The 22,869-nt window shown below is 41.1% G+C and overlaps 1 protein-coding gene across 2 annotated transcripts in view; it reads left to right on the top strand.

Moving 5' to 3' along the window:
• The first annotated feature begins 6,517 nt into the window (after positions 1 to 6,517).
• The window catches only part of RAB3C (RAB3C, member RAS oncogene family), a 225,871-nt gene continuing 209,519 nt past the window's right edge, over positions 6,518 to 22,869 (top strand). The window contains exon 1 of one of the 2 annotated variants that reach the window (XM_004583715.2): positions 6,518 to 6,670. In XM_004583715.2, coding sequence (XP_004583772.2) covers positions 6,647 to 6,670 — 24 coding nt within the window. In that variant the 5' untranslated portion in view covers positions 6,518 to 6,646. The remainder of the gene's footprint in view (positions 6,671 to 22,869) is intronic. The other variant, XM_058680137.1, reaches the window with a different exon arrangement.

The raw sequence follows: 22,869 nt of genomic DNA, 5'->3' as shown, positions 1-22,869 counted from the left end.
AAGGTTTTTACATTTTATGCAAAGAATTCATTCTTTCTGAAGAAACACATAACAAAGAGCACAAAATTTTTTCTTTCAAAGTTACCCAAAAGAAAAAAAGAGTTAGTAAGTAAGAAACATACATAATATGATATGTTGACTATAGTAGGAGAAATTTAAATTTTTAGATGTGTCCCAGGAATGCCCTAACTGAAAATAATTGTCCACACATCCATTCTTTCACATTTGTGGAGTCCTTATCTACTAGGGAAATCTGACGGGTCAGTTCTATTTGTCAGTTTAGCTGGCCAACACTCCCTAGTTTTCAATCAAATCTGTGGGCTTCTATAAAGTAATTTGGTAGGCGTGATTAAAGTCCGGTATCAGTTGACTTTAAGGCAGATCATCCTAAACAATCTAAGTGGACCTCATTCAATCATGTGAAGGGCCCAAAGGCAAAGACGAGACTTTCCTGAAAAAGAAATTTCAACTGTAGCTGAAAGTCCCAGCTTGCCTGTTCACAGGGCCACTTCGATAGATGTCATTCCTACACAGTCTGTCCTCACAAACCCATAGGCTATTCTTACCCCTCGTGATCGAGAAAGTTATTTGAACTACAAGAGTTGAATTTATAATTATTTTATAAATCATGAACAAGCTAAGTAGATCTCCCTTCTCCTGACTTTGAATAAGACTGGAAAACATTTCAACAATATATATTCCTTCCACTTTATGTCTTAAATAAGAAAATTAGTTCATCCAGATTTTTTATAATCTTTTATCTTTGTTTTCTATCTCTCAACAACTATGCCTTCTAGGGACAAAAATAAGAAATTCAACAAGGAAATAACTGAGTGAGTTGAACCAAATTTCAATACACTTTATTGAAATTCAAATAGTGCTCAAGTGTTCAGGTATGAATGCTGTGTTCTATCCTGATAGGATCTCTTGAAGAATAAAAGTAATTCTCCCTCAAGTAGCTTCTAAGAGTTAAGAACCACAAACAACCACAAAAACTCTTGCATCTGTAATGAAGCATCTGAAAGGAAATGTCCCTTCTTGAAAATTCTCACTTTCAGTTACATCACAAGGCGCACAGGGTGACTCTCAGAGAACCAATTACTGTGCTATGCTAAAAGCAGCCATGGAGTCCGAGAATTGGCAGTCTGAGAATCCCTGGCCTCGATCAGCTGCTGTACACAGGGTGAGTGCTTTCCTACTGAGACATAATTTTCCATTAGCCATAGAATGAAAGAGGGAATTCAGAAATTACATTCTGCAGCACTAAGGTAGCTTCAGCTTGGATTTACAAGCATAGAAAAGCACCTAAAGGGCGCTTACTGTTATTTTGCATTTCCCAATGGGCAATATTGGTTCATCCTGGTTTATTTGGAACTTTCCAAGGTTCAGTCTTCAGAGCAGTCACACTTGTAGATGAACTCAAACAATTGTTTACGTACATTTTCCAAATCAAATTAATCTTCTTTCTAATTACAACTATGATGTCATTTCCAGGGTTCCACAACCTCTTCACCCCCAGTACAGTATTCTCATCGGCCTCAAATACAGAATTTAAAAAGTGAAAAGTCAGGCATTGTGTGATGGCTTAATTGGTTAATCCTCTGCTTACAAGAGCATTCCATATTCACACCGGTTCATGTCCTGGGTGCCCCACTTCCCATCCAGCTCTCTGCTTGTGACCTGGGAAAGAAGAGGAGGATGGCCTTAGCTCTGGGACCTGGAGGAAACTCCTGGCTTCAGATCGGCTCAGCTCTGACTGTTCTGGTCATTTGGGGATTCAATCAGCAGACGGAATATCTTTGTTTCTGTCTCTCATTCTCTCTGTAGATCTGACTTTCCAATAAAAATAAAATAAATCTTAAAAAGAGAGAGAGATAAGTAGAACTCTATTTCTTAAAGTGATTTAGAATCCTCCCTTATGATTGCCAGGGTAGCAGAGGCAAGGTCTCACCAGAACGCAGGGCGTGTGTGTTGGTATGGCTTCTCAGGTATGGGCAATTGCAGCGATGGTCACATTCTCTATACCTTCTTGCATCTGAGTCCTTTTCGGAATGTGATGTATGATTTTGCAACTTCAAGCATCCAAAGTTGTAGTCTATTGCACCACCTTTTGAATCAGTTGAATTGTGATGTGTGGCCAATATAATAACAACAGAAACAATACTGGTTCAGCTCTGAATCGAGGTCTTTAGGAGCTGTTTATGCCCCTGATATTTTTTCCCTCTTGTAATCCTCTAAAAGTAACAGGTGCACAAACTTGAGATAGCCTATTCGAAGGTCCCAAGAAATGTGATCTTGTCCCTTTCCTCTTCCAAGCCAATGTCATGGCAACATGCAAGAAGCAGTGTTGCTTTGCTGATTTTTAGCTGACTATGTATGTGTGTGTAACCCCAAGACAGAAAGATTTGATGTCCCACAGAGTTATGAAACTAAAAAATGATGGTCAGCTCAAACACTAAATTTTAAGATTGTGGGATTGTTATGTAGCAAAACTGATACATGGCGCCTGTGATCTTAGCTTACTTGGGAAAAGTGGAGCTACCTGCCTGTGAATGGGTCATGTTGACTTGGAAAAGCAACTCCCCAAGGAGAGGCAGAGGCCCAGGACAGCAAATGAGTTTATAACTGACCTCAATGATCATCTTAATAAACAAATGCTTAAATCAAATTTAATTTTGCTTATAAAACCTTCAGTCCTACAAGTTAATTAATGTCAGTATTATAATAATAAAGTCGGCTATTCTAAGTTCTTACTTTACATATGTCTCTAGACAAATTTTGTCCTTTGATTTAATGTGTGATAATTTCATGATTTCTGGGCAAAAGTATGGTCAAAACTATTAGGCATAAATAAATTCAGATCTGAAGCAGTAATTGTTGAAACATATATTTATTAAGAATTGCTTAGTAGTTCTAGCTTTGTTGCTAATTAGCATAATGTTAAGTGAGTCATTACTCATTTTTGAGTCTTGATTTATTAATCTACAAGGTAGAAGAGAAGAATAAACAAGGTTCAAATTCTTTTAATCAGTATCACCTAGATTTTCTAGTGTGTGCCCCTCATTTCACCTTTAGACTCTGATGATCTTAAGCCAACCTACAGACATAATTCACTTCAACGGATATTCTGTGAATCTTTAAACAATTATTGAAAACAAGAGTGAAGAGGAGTGATCTGACAGTTTGGGCTACCTCTGTAACTGGTGTATTGTCATCTATTAACTTGTTTCTGTGACAGTCTCCCCAGTTAGCTTGGAGCCCTCTTGAGGATGAGGAAGGTATTGTTTATGAGCTTTCATTTTACACTATAATAGGTAAGCCTAAAACTAATTTAGTTAAATTTAATTATATTGGGCCCAGCGTGATAGTGTAACAGTTAAGGTCCTAGCCTTAAACGTGCCAGGATCCCATATAGCCGTGATTCTAATCCCGGCAGCTCCGCTTTTCATCCATTTCCCTGCCTATGGACCTGGGAAAGCAGTCGAGGAGGATCCAGAGCATTGGGACCTTGTACCTGCCTGGGAGACCCAGAAAGAAGTTCCTGGCTCCTGGCTTCGGATTGGCGCAGTACCAGCTGTTGCAGCCACTTGGAGAGTGAATCATCGGAGGGAAGATCATCCTCTCTGTCTCTCCTCCTCTCTGTACATCTGCCTTTCCAATAAAAATAAATAAATCGTTAAAAATAAATTTAATTATATAATAAATTGCAATAAAATTTTAGACTAGTTGTTTTCTCCCCCGGTAGGTGTAGCAACATTAAATAAGCATTTTAAAATTTATTTTCTGAGTAATTATTAGAATGACTCATATAGGTGATATTGCATACATTCCTGCTATACAAGATTTTTGTTTATTTATTTGAAAGGCGGAGTTACAGAGAGAGAAAGTGACAGATCATCCATCCATTGGTTTACTTCCCAACTGGCCACAGGAACTGGTGCTGAGCTAGGTTGAAGCCAGGGGTCTGAACTCTGAGTGTTACATGTGGGTGTCAGGGCCAGCTTGCAAGTGGGCATACCTGGACCAACTTCACTGTTTTCCCAGGTGCACTGGATTTTGAACCTGAGGTAATATGGGATGCCAGCATGGCAGGTGGAGACTTGACTTATTGTACCACAATGCTGGACCCATATTACATTGTTTTATTTATTTATTTTTTAAGATTTATTTTTATCTGAAAGGCAGATTAAAAAAAAAGATTTATTTTATTTTTATTAGAAAGTCAAATATACAGAGAAGAGGAAAGACAGAGAGGAAGATCTTCCATTTACTGATTTACTCCCCAAGTAACCACAGTGGCCTGAGCTAAGCTGATCCGAAGCCAGGAGCCAGTAGCCTCTTCTGGGTCTCCCACGCAGATTCAGGGTACCAGGGTTTTGGCTGTCCTCGACTGCTTTCCCAGGCCACAAGCCAGGAGCTGGATGGGAAGTGGAGCAGCCGGGACTAGAACTGGCTCCCATATGGGATCCCAGGTCGTGCAAAGCAAGACTTTGGCTGGTAGGCGATTGCGTCGGGCCCTGAAAGGCAGATTTACAGAGGGAGAATGAGGGGTAGGAGTGGAGAGGGAGAGAGAAAGTGAGCGGGAGGGAAAGAGAGATATCTTCTGTCTGCTGGTTCTCTCCCCAGATGTCCATAATAACCAGAGCTGAGCCACTCAAAGCCAGGTGCTTCTTCTGGATCTCCCTCAGGGGTGGCAGGGTTTCAAAGAGTTGAACCTTAAGGGCTGCCTTGCCAGGTGCGTCATCAGGGAGTCGGATCGACAGAGGAGCAGCAGCCTGGCTGAACCAGGTGGAACTCATTGAACCACAAGCTGGTGGGCTTCTGGAGTTTTTATTAAAGGCGCTAGTTGTTGGAACTCCCACACAAAGGAGAGGGAGAGAAAGAGAGGGAAAGAGAGAGAGGACAAAGGAGATACCCCTGAGTGGCCCCTGCCTCTTTCCACTTCATGGCCTATACAGCCCGGGCCTCTGGCAGCAAGCAGGCCAATTTCCTTATCTCCTGGTGCTGTCTCCCTCTTTCCTTTACCCCAACCAGAACTGTGAGACAAAACAAACCTGTTTCCTTCTGATCCTCCCTAGTCCGGAGTATTGTACAACTGGCCACAGATTCGGACTAAAATATTCCGTTTCTACTCTGCCTCCCACATCACAGTCTGGACCTGCTGCCAAGGCGGGGATCATTGTCCCACGAGCTGTGTCTCAGGGGAGTGGGCCATTGTCTAACTGGGTGACGCATGTCTACCCTGAAGAGTCACATATAGTAGTCCATTGACAGGAAACAATTAGTGTAGGGGAAAGTACAGCTCGAAGATTTGAAGAGCATTTTTTTTTTAAAGGTCTGTGAGGAGCACAATTGCTATGGGAGAAATGGCTTTGTTTTACAGGAAAGACAGGATAACTTGGCAGAGGTCTCCCTTCTCATTCTGTGCCGGTGCTTCTGAGCTCTGGTGATGAATGTGTTCATTTTTACTTGACTTGCTGTGGGTAAATAACGCGGTGCCCTATCAGCTCAGCAGCCGGGTCCCCTGCGCACCGCTGACGGTGGAAGGTGCCTGGGAGGGGCTGTAGCGCCCTGGCACTTCCCCAGCCACTCGCATCCCTTTCTCTGCTGCTGCCACTTGCAGACACCACGCTTCTTGGGAGAGGAGGCAGCCATCCATCTGAATTAGCTCTCGCCCTCTCCTCCACTGCCTTGCGTCTCGCCCTGCCAGCCACCACTCCTACCCCTTCTATTGTGTTGTCTTTGCAGTTTAGCCTCGCTGCCTGCGTGAGAGGCTCACTTCACTTGTAGCAAGGAGACTTGCTCGAGTTTCAATGGAGCTGTACGGAAAGGTAAGCGGGAGAACCGGGCTCCCCAAGAGAGCTGGGCGAGGAACCTTGCTTCGGTGGACTTGGCTGTGTGGAGTTGTCTGTGTGCGCGCGTGTGCCTGAGGGCGTGCACCTTCTCAAAGCAATTGTGCGGATAATCCACTTTCCTTGTGTGCGTCTGTGTGTGCCATTCGTTATCTTTCTGTCCTACGTTCGTTAAACTGGATTGTAAAACTAGCACACTCAACCGAGGGACATGTCTAAACTTTCCCTATTTGGGACAGGCAGGGATAAGGCTGGGAATCTTAGAGCGCAGCTTGGGCTTCGTTTGTATCGACAATGAGCACAAGGTAGAGCATTTTCTAAGCAGGAAAAAAAAATCACAGCCCGGCATCTGAAGGCAATGGTTAGCAAAGAAAATTGTCCAGCCGAAATAAACCGCGGCGACTTTCGAGAAAACGGGTAAGGAAAGCAGACAGAGAGCGGTAAGAGGCAGGAGCGCTAGGAGGGAGGAAAAGGACAGCTCCGCCGAGGAGCCCGACAGAGGGGGCGAGCCTGTTTAATTGCTTGCTTACTGGGAGATGTAGTTCTTGGCTCGCCGGTGTGGCAGGAAAGCCGGAAGCCGTGAACTACAACTCCCAGGAGCGCGCGGGGCTCCCGGCCAGTACGCGTGTGCGACGCCGGGAGAGGACAGCTCCGGTGCTGATGTTGGGAGCGGGTGAGTGCACCCTGGAGCGCAGAGTGTGGAGCGCGCGGCGCGCGGGGCTGTCCACACACACACTCGACCCGGCACCCGGGCCAGCGCTATCCTAGCCGGACAGTAAGGCCATTTGCCTACCATGAGACACGAGGCGCCCATGCAGGTGGGTCTGAGGAGAAAGAGTAGTAGCCTCGGGAGGAATGGGGACGTGCTGCTGCCTCCCTCAGGGTGCCTGACCCCCGGGGAGCTTGAGGCGGCCACCGGCCAAGTCACGAACCGCGTGGTTAGGTCCTGGGGCCGAAGCTGGGGGTCTTGTGCGTTCCGGGGTGGGGGGCGACTGTGGAGGCTGCCTTGAGGAGGGATGGGGGTGTTCATTATATTTCCGGGCTCGGTAGGGAGGGTCAGAGTGTCTGACTAACATGAAAATCCGGGCGAACAAAAGTAGGAGAAACACGGCGTCTCGTGTTTGCCATAGAGCCTTCCCCGGATTGTGATCGCGGGGCGGACTCGCGGATTTAAGGCAGTTCAGTGAGGTTTGGGCTCCTCAGTTCTCTGTTGGAGTCGGGACCGCGGGGGGAATTCTGCTCGGTGAAGAGCAGGAGAAGAAAGGCGAAGCCAGAGCCGGGGTCTCCAGGTGCCCTTTCTCCAGTCAGTAGCGCGGTCGCGGGTCTGGGCTTGGCTTGTCCCCGCGCTCTGCCAGCCCCTCGGTCGCTGCCCACACAGGCGGTTTGCTCGGAGACCCAGTCCCCGTCTAGTCCCTCAGGCTTGCTCGGTGAGGTTGTGCGTTCCCTTTCCTCAGTCTCTGTCTTAGATCTGTTTCCTCAGAGAAATGCAAACCGTTCTGGTGCCAAGTGGCCCCTGCCTTTGCTTCCTCCTTAAGTAAAGAAGAGCCGCTTTTCTAGTTTGTGCGTGCAGCTGGTGTAGACGCTCAGCACGAGCCCCGGTGCTTGAACCAACCAGCGCGATCCCACTGCGTGAGCCAAGGGCGTTTTGTGAATGGGTTGGAGAGGAGCACGCAGCACAGCATTTGGAACACCTGGTCTCCCTGTCTCCAGTCCCCGCGGTATAAAATATTTGACATTAATTTCAGCCCACACGTGTTTCCACCTGGCTTGCTCGTGAAGCAAGAACTTTGAGCATGCTTCGATTCACTTCTCATTTATTTTATAGGTTATGTAGACAGACCCTGACTGGGCTGTTAGGTGGATCATCTATAGAATTTCACCGTTTGTTTAAGGAACATATAATAGGGACTCTCAAATTACCATAGGCGTTGTTGAAAATTGGATTTGTTCCCGAGAACAGTGGTCCCGTTGTGTCGTCTGCTATCTCGGTTTATGACGTTGGCTTTCATAATAAACAATAAAGGTACAGGTTGTTGTAATCAAGCTATCGTGGTTTCTGATAACTTTCATTACTAGAAGGGCTTCTAGGATCCAACTGGCTAAATTAATATTAGATTTTAAGTAAACATTTGCAGTTGACTTTAAAGTATGTTACTAGTTTTACTATGTACATGTTTTTCAAAACATATTGTAATTGTTAATATTTGAAGCCAAATGCATAGATGCATTGAAATCTTTCTGTCACGATACATTACTTGAAACTTAACACACTGTTTCATCACTGTGACTTTCTTACAGAATTTGCTTGAATATTCAGATAAGTCATTTAAATGTTAAACTTCAGTATAAAAGGAAAGCTTTGGGAAATAACTTTATCTTGTGCGTCCATCAACTGTGTAGTCAACACCATAGCTCCCGATTTTAGTCAAAAAATTTTTTGATGTGTTAATATAAGAATTAGGTGAAGTGAAATTAATCTTGTGAACAGCTAATTTTAGATGATTTATGATGAATTTTATGATTTAGATTGTTGAAATTTTAAAGATTTAAATTCCCAAATGCTGTCATGAATAACAAGTGTATTTTAGGACATCAGAGTATATTTTGAAGAATATTTATCTTACGCATGTGCATTGATACAACTTAATTAATAAATTGTTGTGGTGACGTCTTCATTATTGTCACGTAGAAGAACCATATTATCACAGTGAGGATAACAACTAAAACATGCTGAATTTTTTTGTGTGTGGGAAGTAGTGTTTCATCGCCTGTACTTGGGGATCATAATCATATTCTAGGTGATTTCGTTGATGAAAATTCTGTGTGAGAGAGATGACGTTTCTTTTCTTTCTCATTGAAGTCTGAGCTGCATTATCATTTTAAAACCATGACCAATTTTTTTTTCTATTTCTAGAAAATGAGTTACAAGCCAAACTTCATTTTAGCGTCTCGCTATCCCAAGAGTCTTTTCTCCCTTTAGAAACAGTTATCTGTTATGACACAAAAGGAACTTTTAAATTTCTTTGCTGATTTACTTATTTTTTAAATCAAAGAAACTTTCTAGAAGTTACCTGACGTCCTTTGAAAAGCATTTGATGTGCCAATATAAAGTCTGATGTCGTTTCAAAGTGCTGGTCTTTGATATCTGTCTATTATCTGAGGACTGTTTCTAAAGTGCCAGAAAATGAGGGATAATAATTGCTTTTGTAATGGCAATAAAATCAGATAGAATGGGGCCCGGCGCCGTGTTCTAGCAGCTAGAGTCCTCACCTTGAATGCGCCAGGATCCCATATGGACACCGGTTCTAATCCCAGCAGCTCCACTTCCCATCCAGCTCCCGGCTTGTGGCCTGGGAAAGCAGTCGAGGATGGCCCAAAGCTTTGGGACCCTGCACCTGCGTGGGAGACCCGGAAGAGGTTCCAGGTTCCTGGCTTTGGATTGGCACAGAACGGCTGCTGCACTCACTTGCGAAGTGAATCATCGGACGGAAGATCTTCCTCTCTGTCTCTCCTCCTCTCTATATATCTGACATTGTAATAAAAATAAATAAATCTTAAAAAAAATCATGTAGAATGATAGTTGGTATGACATTTCCTTGGAAGTTACACGGGGGCTGTTGTGATGGTGTACCAGGTTAATCTTCCACCTACAGCATTGGCATCTATGTGGCGCTGGTTCCTGTTCTGGCTGCTCTGTTCTCGATCCAGTTCCCTGACTACCTGGGGAAGCAGCATAAAGATGGCTCAAGTCCTTGGGTCCTTGCATCCATGTGGGAGACCCAGAAGAAGCCACTGGCTCTTGGCTGCAGATTGGATCAGCTAGAGCTGCTGCAGCTATTTGGGGAGTGAATTAGTGGATGGAAGCCCCCCCTTCCTCTTTCTGTAATATCTGCATTTCAAATAAGAATAAATTCATCTTAAAAAATTATATCCAAAGCATTTAATAAAGTACACAAACAGTTTGGCCAAGCATAGGAAGACTAAAGACAGACTGTAGAATTAGACTGAAGGTGAAGCCGAGGAGGTAAAGTATTAGATGGATACTGAATACTGCTAGGCTGGACTAAATAAAACAAAATTATGAATAATTAAAATATGAATATCAGTGCCGCATTTGGCTATGAAAAGCAATAAAATTCTTGTTTTTCATTATTGTTGAATTCCTGAACATATCCATCTTTAATGATTATCTTTCTGTCTTTTTTGATAAGGGGAATTTAGTCCTCATCACCTTTAGAAACAGTGAAAATTCCTAGTTGATGCTGGACAAACGAGAAATTATCTCCTACCTACTGCACTTCTCTTCTGCAAGGGGACTTGGGAAGTAGCAGGGGGAATTATATTAAAAATTATTTTATGTCATAGAAGAAGGATTTTTCAGCTTCAATATTTTCAGACCAAAAATTTTTGGATTTAGTGCATGCCTTTCTGCTGCCATTCTAAGCTTGTGTTTATATCAATAATTCCTTTCATGTACATCAGCTTCCAAAAAGGAAATGCATTTTTAAAAAAGATTATTTATTTTTATTGGAAAATCAGATATACAGAGAGGAGGAGAGATAGAGAGGAAGATCTGTCCAATGATTCACTCCCCAAGCGGCTACAATGGCTGGAGCTGAGCCAATCCGAAGCTGGGAGCCAGGAGCTCTTCCAGGTCTCCCAGGAGGGTGCAGGGTCCCAAAGCTTTGGGCCGTCCTCAGCTGCTTTCCTAGGCCGCAGGCAGGGAGCTAGATGGGAAGCGGGGCTGCTGGGATTAGAACTGGTGCCCATATGGGATCCTGGCACGTGCAAGGCAAGGACTTTAACCACTATGCTATTGTGCCAGGCCCAGGAAATACATTTTTATGGTGAAGAATGTGTCTTGAGACTTCTGGTAGGCACTGTGCTGACTGAATACAAACAGCTGGCTGCTAGGAAAAAAAATGTTCTTGTATGGATTAAAAGTTGTCTGGGCATGTTCTTCTTTTTTTCATTAATTACTTTGGGTCAGAGAGTTTGAAGGAGCCATCAGTTACCGAGCAGACTTTGGCCCATTAGGAATTAATCGGTCAGAGTTCTTTGGAATTGCATGATCTTCAGTGTTTTTCATTTGTTGGTTGGCAGTTACTCTGAGATAGTGTTTATGTACATTGAAATGTTCGGATCCTACAGTTGGTGCTTTCTGAGAACACGTCTGTTTAACACATAGCACATTAATGTGTGACTGTTTCCAGTTACTCCAATTAGTCCTTTCATGGTTTTTTTTTTTCTATTTAATCTACCTGATCTATAAACTTACTTTTTCCCCACATGAGTCCAGAATAGATGTATGTGTTCTTCTGAGTCTGCCTTGCTTTTGTTCACATGCTCTGTGTGAAGTCTGTCCAAGTTGCTACATGTATCAATAATTCCTTTCCTTTTATTGCTGTGTATGGTGCTGTTTTATCAACCTACCATAGTTTTTAAATACATTCTGCTGTTGCTGGACCTTGAGATAATTTCTACTTTGAGGCTCTTTAAAAAAAAAAAAGGATTTATTTATTTAGAAGGCAGAGTTACAGAGAGAGAGAACGAGAGAGAGAAATAGAGAGGTGTTTTCATGAATAAGACTGTAAATATTCTTGTATTGATCTTTTCATAATGCTATGCTTTCATTTTTTTAGGTAAACATCTAGAAGTAGAATTTCTGGGTTAAGGTGTATGCTTAATTTTATAAGCAAAAGTTATATCTTTTGTCAAAGTAGTAGTTTGGTTTTACATTCTTGTCAACAGCATGAGAGAGTTCTAGTAGCTCCATGTCCTCAACAACATAGGGTACCAGCAGACTCTTGTAGTTCTAGTTACTTTAATGAGTGTTTTTGATGCCTTATTGTGATTTTAATTTGCATTTTTCTTATGAGGAATGGCGTTGATCTTGGTTTCCTGTGCTTGTTGATATGTTGACCATTTTTGTATTGTCCTATGTGAAGGACCTGTTCTGTCCATTTAAGAGGCTTGTTTTTCTTTTTATTAATCAGTAGTAGAAAATCTTTAGACTCCAAATCAGTCCTTTGTTATAAATTACACATATTATATGTAATATATGCTATACTATAGTTGTACCATATTTAAATTTATGCTTTATATGTAAATATATTTATAATTTTCTCACAGTTCGTGAGTTACATATTCATAGTCTGAATAATATTTTTATGAGTTTTTTTTTATTTTGATGACATCTAGGTTATTAACTGTGGGTAGGGTCTATATCTGGCTTCTGTACACTCTTTACTGTCTGTCTTCATTTTGTGTCCGGAGACCATATTGCACTTGTTATCTTTGTTCAGATTCCTTGGAAATTTCTTTTTTTTCTTTTTAAGATTTATTCATTTTATTGGAAAGTCAGATATACAGAGAGGAGGAGAGACAGAGGGGAAGATCTTCCGTCCGATGATTCACTCCCCAAGTGAGCCACAACGGCCGGTACGCGCTGATCTGAAGCCGGGAACCTGGAACCTCTTCCGGGTCTCCCACACAGGTGCAGTGTCCCAATGCATTGGGCTGTGCTCAACTGCCCTCCCAGGCCACAAGCAGGGAGCTGGATGGGAAGTGAAGCTGCCGGGATTAGAACCGGCGTCCATATGGGATCCCAGGGCGTTCAAGGCGAGGACTTTAGCCGCTAGGCCACGCCGCCGGGCCCCCTTGGAAATTTCTTAAACACATTATTAACAAATAGAGTTTACTTGTTCCTTTCAGTAATCCCTTCTTCTTTTCTGAATGCATTCTTATTGCATAGGATAGAACAACCTACAACATGTTGAACAGAAGTGATGACTCCAAATGTATTTGAGTGGTTCTCTATCCTAGGGAGAAAACTTTCAAACTCTCACTATTAAGTGTTGGTTTAACTATAGGAATTTTACCTTTTTTTTTTAAATAAAAGGATTTATTTAATTTATTTTTAAAATATTTATTTATTTTTGTTGCAAAGTCAGATATACAGAGAGGAGAGACAGAGGAAGATCTTGCGTCTGATGGTTCACTCCCCAAGTGACTACAATGGCCGATGCTGTGCCGATCTAAAGCTAGGAGCCAGAACTCTCCAGGTCTTCCATGCACATGCAGGGTCCCAAGGCTTTGGGCCATCCTTGACTGCTTTCCCAAGCCACAAGCAGGGAACTGGATGGGGAGCAGGGTTGCCGGGATTAGAACCGGTGCCCATATGGGATCCCGGCATGTTCAAGGTGAGGACTTTAGCCCCTAGGCCACGGCGCCGGGCCCAGGGATTTTACCTTTTATCATACTGAAGAAATGTGATTTGATTCCTAATGTGCTGGGAATATTTGTTTTTGACGTAATGGATATAGAATTATTTATTTATTGCTGCATCTACATATGTAACTGAGTGACTTATCAGCTTTCTCCCTTTGTATTACATAGATTTTTTTAAAGTTAATCTTGCATTCCTTAGATAATATTTTGGTTCGTTGTCATATATTGTATTTTGTACATACTGCTGGATTCAGTTTGATCATTATTTGTTAAATATTGTTGCATTGAATTCAAGTGGATATGGGCTATGAATATGAGATTCTAAGTATTGGAGTTTTGTTGGCCTTGTGAGATAAGCTGAGAAGTACTGTTTTTCCTTTCTGTGTTCTGAATGATTTTGTTATGTAAGATTGACATATTTTAATTCATAATGTGATTAAGGGACTTCACCAAGGAAGCCATTAGTGCCTGGAGTTTTCTTTTTGGATTTCTTATGATAAATTCAAATTTTGGATTATCTATCTATCTATCTATCTATCTATCTATCTATGTATCACTACCTACCTATTTTCCTCTAGAATATTATAGTAAGAATAACCCTCTAAAGATTTCCATGACATGACCTTAGTATATGTAAATAAATTGTTACTTCTGTATAACAAGGGGGGACTTTGCAGGTGTGTCTAATATTACGGACTTTCAACTGGGAAGATTAACCTGGATTATCAAGGAAACAGGAATCTGAGTACCACAAGTGCACAGTACACATAACCTGAATGAGTTTGGAAGTTGAGTCTTCTCTAGAACTTCCCAGAGAAAGCCAGCCCAGTCAGCATGTTGGTTATGGTCCTCACACAGTCATGTTCAGTAATGACAAATTAGTGAGGTTTAAGAAATCCTTTATGGCAGTAAGAGATAAAGCTGAACATGCATATATAAAATTTTCTATTTCATTATGAGTCAGTTCTGGTAAATTATGTTTTTCATCTACTTTTTTCTACAAATATAGAGCTGCTAATTTTTTTGACTATTCTTTCAATTTCTCTAGGATCTGTAAACATATCTCCTTCCACATTCTTGCTACTGAGAATTAAAGTCTTTTGCCTTTTTGTCTTGTCAGGATTTGCTAGGTACTGACAATGTTAATGTTTTCAAATAACCCAGTTTTGTCTTCATTGATTTCTCTGTTGTTAGTTTATATTTTATTGATTTGGGGATTTCTTGAAAATAGTTCTGCTCCTTATTGGAATCTTTTATTCATTTGGCTTCTTGAGGTGGAATTTAGATCATTAACTGTAAATATTTCTTTTTTTCCAGTAAGTGTAATAATGACAAGTATCCTTGTAAGTATTGTGTTAGCTGACTCACAGATGTCTGAAAATAGTATTTGCATTAGATTTTATTTTAAACTATGTGCTCGTTTTCTTGTGAAGCTCTTCTTTAATTCATAACTTTATAGATATATTTTTCCTATCTCTTTAGATACATATTGCTATCTAGTTAGATTCAGTTAGTACTAGAGAACATATTCTCTCTAAGATTTCAAACTTTTGAAACCCCTTGGACTTGTTTTCAGGAGAGGCATGATCTCATGTAATGAACATTCACATACATTTATGCATGCTGCAGTTGTATGGTTAGTGGTTCATAAATGTCAAGTAGGTCATGGCATGTTGTCATGTTGCTAAGGCCTTCTGCATCCTCGTTAATGTTTGGTCTGTTTATTCTGTCATTTACTGAGAGAGAGGAGGTTTTCAGAGCCCTAGCCATGATTATAGCTTCTTGTTCTTTTGGGTTTCGTACTATATATTTTGAAGATTTTTGAAATTGGTGTACATACATTTGTAATAGCATGTCTTTGAAGAACTTTATTTTTATTATCGTGAAGTTCTCATGTTCTCTGCTGATACTCTTATGTTAGTCTGCTTAGCCTTTTAGAAACACTCTTACTTGCGTTATAATTAGTGTTTTCATGATGTGTGGTTGCTTTCCTGGTTGACTTTCAACTTACATGGGCATTAAAGCGTGAATCTTGTGGTCGGTATACAGTTGGATCCTGCATTTTGATTGAGTTTGGACAAATCTCTGCCTTTGAGTTGGAATTTTCATTTATTGTGGTTATCTCTGGTTGAACTGAAATAACCATTTTGCTGTTCATTGTTTTTTCCCTATGTTTCTTATTTTCTGCCTTCTTACTGCTTAATGAAAATTTTTAAGTCTATAAATTCCTCTACTCTGATGTTTTAAAAATGTGTAGCTTTTCTTGATGTTAGTGTTCATGTGCATCTTTTTATTGTGTTATTTAGTTAGACTTACTGACCAGCCTCACCTAAAGCACAGTGAGTTAGCTAGGATAGCATTTCATTTACCTCATGCTTTGTGAAACTGTTGTCACATGTCATTACCCTTGATATGGACTGTAAATCCCCAGTGCTGTCAAGCAGTTTGTTTTATGAAGAAGAGAGATGTGTATGCAGAGAGAGGAATGAATGCCTGTCACCTGATGGTCTTTTCTGGTCTCTCCCTCTGCATCGCACGATTTTTATTGCTGTTTCCTGTCGGGTGGTTCTGCTGGCAGCACATACTCTCAGTTTTTGTTCATGTGGTCATATATTTCTGAAATTTGGCTTCATTTCTTCTGAGATTTCATTGAGAAAATTCATTTGAAAGGCAGGGAGTCAGAGGCCAATCAAGATCTGCGCTCATCTCGTTCATCCCCCTCGTCTTGGCAGGGTTGGGTCTGGGTGTGGCTGAAAGCTGGCGCCTCAATGTGATTCCACCTGTGAGGTGGGAACCCACGTGCCTGAGCCATCCCCACTGCCTCCTGAGCTGTGCATTGTCAGGAAGCCGGAAGCAGGAGCAGAGCTGGGGCCTGAATCCTGACACTTCTGTAGAGGAGACGGCCGTTCCCAGCAGCATCTTGACTGCTGTGCTAGGTCTGTCCCCTTTGCCTTAATTCCTGAAAGAGAGTGTTCATTTACATCCATTTGGTTGATTTCTTTTTCTCCAGCACCGTAAATGTGTTGCTGTGTTTTCTGCTGATCTTCACTGTGATGTGAGCTCAGATGTACTCATATTGCTGCACCCATGGATGTAAAATGTTTTCTGTTTTCAAGATATCCTAACTTCCAACTGATGTAATTTGACTACAATATACCTAGATGTAGCTTTCTTTATATTTATCAGCTTGAATAAACTTTTTGGAAGTATAGATTTGTGCTTTTCCCTAGATTTGAGAAATATTTGATTATTATAACTTTAATGTTTTGTTGTATTATTGCCTTTCTGAGTAGGAACATATACAGTGGTACTTCAAAATATTTATGAAAAGCAGAATTAAAAAACAAGTTTTTGTGCAGAAATGTTTTGAAATCTAGGCATGGTTTATTTATAATTTGCATTTTTCCCCACAAACTTTCTGAAATTACTTGCCATTTAGGATTTGGAGATTCTTTTTACTTTTTTTTCATGTTTGTCAAATGCATGATTTCTACTGATTTATGTTTCAGTTCAGAGAATCTTTTGTCATTTTTGAACTTTTGTTAGGTCCACCCACCAATTATTCTTTTCAATTATTGTAATTTGTTTTAAGGCTTGTTATTGCCTGCTTGTATACTGGAGACATGTTACTAAGCATATAAAGATGTGTAAACTCTTGATTCTGATTTTGAGGAGTTTAATATGACTGACCTATAAAATGCTGCAGAAATCAATAAAATACAGTCATTAAATGAACTTCTTATAAAAAGGTTATGCGAAATGTAAATCATAAAAAATAAAAACAGAAAAAGAAAAAAATGTGAACCATGTTACTGCCTGATTGTTCCTTATAGATTTTGGGGAGAAAATGCTTCTATTTTTAAAAATTATTGTTTCTTGATATTATTTCTTATTGTTTTGAACATAGAATTGTGGGCCTCAAGTACAAAACTGCAAATATAAATTAATCTTAACAACCACTTTTGTTTTTCCAACATATATTTTCTAACAGCATTAACTCTGTAGAAGCCAAATATCTCTTCCAGCATCAGCTTGTTTCTGACTGGTTTGAAGTATCTAGATCTTCTGGTCTCTAGCGAATGGGAAAAAAACCCCAAAAAAACAAAACAAACAAAAAAACAGGGTCAGTGGTTCCCGGACACACTGTGCAATCATACTTATTGAAATGGGTGTGGTTTTAGTCACATTCTGTGTCTAGTTGGCTTTCTGAGTAAAATCTTGAGCTGTCAGATTGTTAATGTCTGGAAACTTAAATGTTAATCTAACCTTAAGAGAGAGGAGGCTGTGCAACCTCTCCGTATTTGCTGCTTCTAGTTTAACCCCAGGCGATCAAAGACAAATGGGCGTTACTTGTTGGCTGCCTTGTGGTTTGGGTATATGACTGAGTCTCAGAGAGTCTTGGAAGCTGACACTGATGAATAATTTCTGTTCAAATGGCCGTAGTTTGTGATCTTCCAGGAGCTTGAAGGAAGGGCCTATTACATACAGAGAGGCAAATTATGACTCACATGGCACTCAACTGTGGTGTTAGAGACAAAAGACGGGTTTTTCTCTTGAATGTTTAATTCAGTACACACCTGTCTGAGTGGAAAGGTAGATGAAAAGGGAAATGAGGCACGCCTGTGGATGTGAATGCTCTGTCAATGTGTGTGGGCTTGTCTTTGTAGTAAATAATAGTAGTAGTAGCTCCTGAATGAAAAGCAGGGATAATTGTAATTAGAAAAGTGGTTCTCTAAGTCATTCTAACTGGTGTAATTACGCAGCCTGGAAGTGCAAGTAGGTAGACTGCTAAGATGCCCTATTTCTCACGGATGGCCTGGGTACTCCATTTGTCTTCTAAGTGCATGGACAGCACAGTGATTGTCTCTGTGTTTGACCTGCTCTGATGATGAAGGAAGGAAGGAGAGATGTCCAGATCCCAAAGGACCTATGGATAGCAAAACTTGGGAGGTGTGTCTCCGAGGGTCACTTAAAATTAAAATTTAGGCTATTTCTTCCCACCCAACCATAAAGATTTTTAGTTTTTCAGTAGATAATTATTCTTTTTTAAAAAAAAATATTTATTTATTAATTTGAAAGAGATACAGAGAATGAGTGAGGAAGAGACAGAGATCTTCCATTGGTTGGTGCACTCCAGACAGCCTCTGCAGTCAGGGCTGGGCCACGCCAAATCCAGGAGCTTCTTCACTTTTCCCACATGGTCAGTAGGGACCCAAACATTTGGGTATTCATACTCTGATTTTCCCAAGCCGTTAGCAGGGAGCTGGATCAGAAGTGAGGGCAGTTGGGGACTCGAACCAAGGCTTTAACTGCTAAACCTGTCCTCTACTCTCTCTCTCTCTCTCTCTCTCTCTCTATATATATATATATATATTTAAAGAAGTTATGCTTACACCACACAGCGCTGGGTAAGTTCATTCTATCTACTTTTTCTTTTTTTCTTTTCAGGAAGAGATGCTCTGGCATCAAATACTCATTTTACGGTCTCAATTTGGACACTGGTCTCCTTTATATGCCAGAGCTTTCTCAGGGAGTGAGGCATAGTCCAGTGTGTGTTATTTTAGCAATGACTGATGGAGGAGGTGAAAGTCACCTCCCACACAATTGAACAGAGCAGATTTGTTTGTACTCTGAGAACATGATCATTGTTTCTCAACAGGTTGTACCTCCTCGTTAGTTTGCGATGTGTCTCCCGGTGAAATTATGTTACTGGTTTTCAGAAGGTTCTAGCTTTTACCAGCGTAGAGGTAATGGAAGAAACATGCTTCTCACAGGTCAACCTCTCTGGGCAGGCTCAGCGTTGGAGGATGTAGAGCCTTCTTTGTGAGAGTCAACATTTTGGTGAGGAAGTCTGTCATTGGCTGTATTTGGTGAAGACAGCAGCTGCTGGAGAGCTGTAGGATCACATTTCCATGACCCCAGGATGGCGGCCTGAATGTCAGATGACTCTGTCCCTTCTGGTGCTAGAGTCCAGAGTTCTTAACAACACAAACCTGCCCTGGTTTCTATGTAGACATTTGTTAACAAGCAATTATGAGCCTGACTGAAAGAACCCTGAAAACAGCTTTAAAAACGACAGAATCTTGGCCCTACCCTGAATATTCTGCTTCTGCAGAATTCGAGGGGAGTTCCTCATGTCTAGATCTGTTAGAACTGATATACTCTATGAGGATTTACTTTTGTGTTTCTGAGTACAAATGTGTGTTTAGCTGGAGAGATTAGGTGTTAAGGATACTACATGTCATATTTCTTACTGGCAAGAGTAAGAAAGCTTAGATATTTTCTTAGGCGAATCTGTGAGAGTCATTTTCTTTATATTTTGTTACTACAAGAGAAGCACTTATGCTTTTATAAATGTACAGCTGCATATAGGGAGTATGAATGTCAAAAATGTTTGATGGATTTGTATAATGTAATCTTAATGTAGAGTCAGTGATGCTGTAAATGGGGAAGATAGTTACTTAGGTACTTAGGGGAGTGAATTGAGGCCTCAGCTTTCAACCAGTTTGCTGTTTGCCTGCCCCACTTAGGGTAACTAACCACCCAGCCATTTGGCTGGTTTTAGCACTGAAAGTCATGTTTTGTACTATGAAACAGCTCAGTTTCAGGAAAACCAAGGCAGGTGGTCATTCTAGCCACACTCTACCATCAAGATGCTTGGCTTTTGCCTCCTTCAAACCATTCAAGTTTCTATAGGAAGGTGGGTCTTGTGAACTCGCTAGCAGGCTCAAGATTCTGCTTTCTCTGTTTTATTAACTTTCAGATCTCAAACTTTTGTTGATCTCTGTTTTCGTCTTTAATATTTTGAGATGCAGAGATGGCAGACGTGGATAAATAGATCTTTTGTCCACTGATTCTCCCCTCAAATGCTGAAAAAGCAAAAATTTATCAGGCAAAAGCCAGCAATCTAGAATGTAGTCTGCATGTGCCACGATGGTGCCAGGAACCCAAATGCTTGAACTGTACCTGCTGCCTCCCAGGGTACACTTTGGGAGGCTGGAGTTGGAAGCAATATCAGTGTTCAAATTAAAGCTCTCTCATATGGAGCAAGGGATCCCAAAGAGTATATTTATTGCTGCACCAGATGCCTGCCCCATTTTATCCTAATGTTGCCCCCTACCTTTCTTGATAATGATTTTGCTTTTTATTTTAGAGAGGCTGGAGAAAGAATGGAGATAGCCATCATGTGTGCAAGACATAATGTCACGGACTTTGCTGATATGTTGAATTCAGTATAAAAGGTTAAGTTGAACTTCATCCAAAACCAACTCTACAGTCATACAAAAGAAAGTTCCCCGCAACCCTCTGAGTTTTTGGGTCTCCCTTTCTCAACCTTTTCTTACCATGGGTTGCTTGAATTCTGTCCCCATCCGTGGAATTCAACGTTCTCTCAGTTTGTGTAAAATCCCATTTGTATTCTAGGATTTCCTGAGTTGATGTGTTTGAGGAATTCATGGGTGGCAGGTAGTGCTATAGGACTGATCACATTTTTGTTGGCCATGTTTTTCTCCACACAGAGCTCTCTCTCTGGAACACAGAAAACTGCCCTATGTACACTGTCCTCTCAGCTTTGTCCCTGAGAGCAACACTGGGGAATACTCCTTCTTACATGTTTAATACTTGAAATTAGGGGAAATGTGTTCATTTGGTATTTATAAAATGTATAGAGCAGAAGTGCTGGATGTCAAGACCCCCTTTTCTCTGAATTTAGACAGTAAAGAAAATGAAATTCTATAAAACTGATAATACCCATTTTAGAGTGGATGTTGGTAGTGAAATTTATTGGTTCATCATTTCTATACAAGAGGAGTATCAGAGATCATAATGAAAGATTTTAAAAAATGTGTATTTATTGTGAATATCATTTTTAAAGGAGAGAGAGAGTGAGCGAGCAAGCGAGAGAGAAATATCTTCTGTCTGCTGGTTCACTCTCCTAATGGTCACAGTGACCAGTGCTAGGCCAGGACAAAGCCAGGAGACAGGGGCTTCCTTTGGGTCTCTCATGGGTAGCAGCGGACCAAACACTTGGATCATGTTCCACTACTTTTCTCTGATCATTAGCACGGAGTTGTATCAGAAGTAGAGCTGCTGGACAATCAAGCAATGTGATATGGATGCTGGCCTCACAGGTGGTGGCTCTACCTGCTCTGCCATGAAGCTGGCTTCCATCATGGAAGTTTTAGTCAAATATCTAATTCCTACCAATGATGAGGGGACTGCTGCTTAGCATAGGTGAAATCAGGGGCCAGCATTGTTTGTACAGTGGGTTAAGTCACTGCTTGTGACACAGGCATCCTATATTGGAGTGCCCTTGTTAGTCCCAGCTGCTCCAGTTCCAATCAGGTTTCCTGCTTATGTGCGTAGGAATGCAGTAGACGATGGCCCAAACACTTGGGTCTCTGTCACCCACATGGGAGATCAGGATGGAGTTCTAGGCCTCTGACTGCAGACTGGCTCAGCTGTGGGAATTTATGGAGCCAGTGAATGGAAGATAATCTTTCTGTCCCTTCTAAAGAAATGAATCAGTAATTAAAAAAAAATAGAAGAGATAAAGCCAAAACAAATCATGTTCATGTTTGTACAAGTAGCCTGGTATACAGTTGGGCAGATATGGGATTCCTTCTCAACCTGGCCACGGAATGTGCTCGTGAGAATCAGTTAGCACACCACAAGTGTGGAGGGAGTGCTCTGCCTTCACTGCTAGGCAACCATAGGGTGGTATTTTGCTAATGCTCTTCATCCTGTGATTTATAAGATTGGGATCACAGTCACTGGGTACTCCCCAGCACCCCAGGACTGTATTATGGATCCTTTGGCCTCAGTATCTGTGAGTCAACTTAGTCCCTGCATCTCTGCAGCTGTCCCCTGGGGATGCCAGTGTTGCACATGGTGGCTTTATCTGGTATGTCACAATGCTGGTCTCAATTTTCCATTCTTAGTACATGATAGATAGTTCCCCTTCTTCCTCATCCTCACCAATATTTGTTACTTTCTGTGTTTTTGTAATAGCCATTCTGACAGGGGTGAATTGATATCTCGTGATTTTGATTAATATTTCACAGAATTGTCTGTCCAGGTCCTTTTTCAATTTCTTAACTGGATTGGTTGGTTTGGGTTGGTGAGGTTTTTTTTTTTTTGAGTTTTTTTTGAGTTCCTGATATATTCTGAGTACTAATTCTGCCAGTTATATAGTTTGCAAGTATTTCTCTCCATTCTGTCATATCTCTTCACTGTCTTTCTTTGGTGGCAGAAGCTTCTGAGATGAACATAATCTGATTGTTCTAGTTTGCTAGTGCTGTTGGGGTCTTACGAAGAATTCAGTGTGCAGTCCTGTGTCTTCGAGTGATTCCTTTATGGTTTCTTCTAATAATTTTGTAGTTCCAGGGCTCATATTTAGGTCTTTAGTTCATCTTGAGTTTGTTACTGAATATGGTAAGAAGTAAGTTTCTAATTTCATTCTCCTTGATGTCTATGTCCATTTTTCCCAACACCCTTTATTGCTAAGATTAGCTTTTTCCAATACATGTTCTTAGCAGCTTTGTCAAAAAATCAGTTGGCTGTATGGGTGTGGATTAATTTATGGGCTGCCTATTCTGTTCCGTTTATCTAAATGCCAGTTTTTATGCAATATCATGGTATTTTAATTGATAGAGATTTGTGGTGTGCTTTGAACATATACATTGTGATGCCTCCAGCTTGCACCCTACTTCCCTTAGGATTACTTTGGCTGTTCTGGTTCTTTTATGGTTCAATGTGAATTTTAGTATTTGTTTTCTAATTCTGTAAA

Source organism: Ochotona princeps, chromosome 23 (genome assembly GCF_030435755.1).
Source record: "Ochotona princeps isolate mOchPri1 chromosome 23, mOchPri1.hap1, whole genome shotgun sequence".
Lineage (NCBI taxonomy): Eukaryota > Metazoa > Chordata > Mammalia > Lagomorpha > Ochotonidae > Ochotona > Ochotona princeps.
This window is presented reverse-complemented; position numbering and strand designations above follow the sequence as displayed.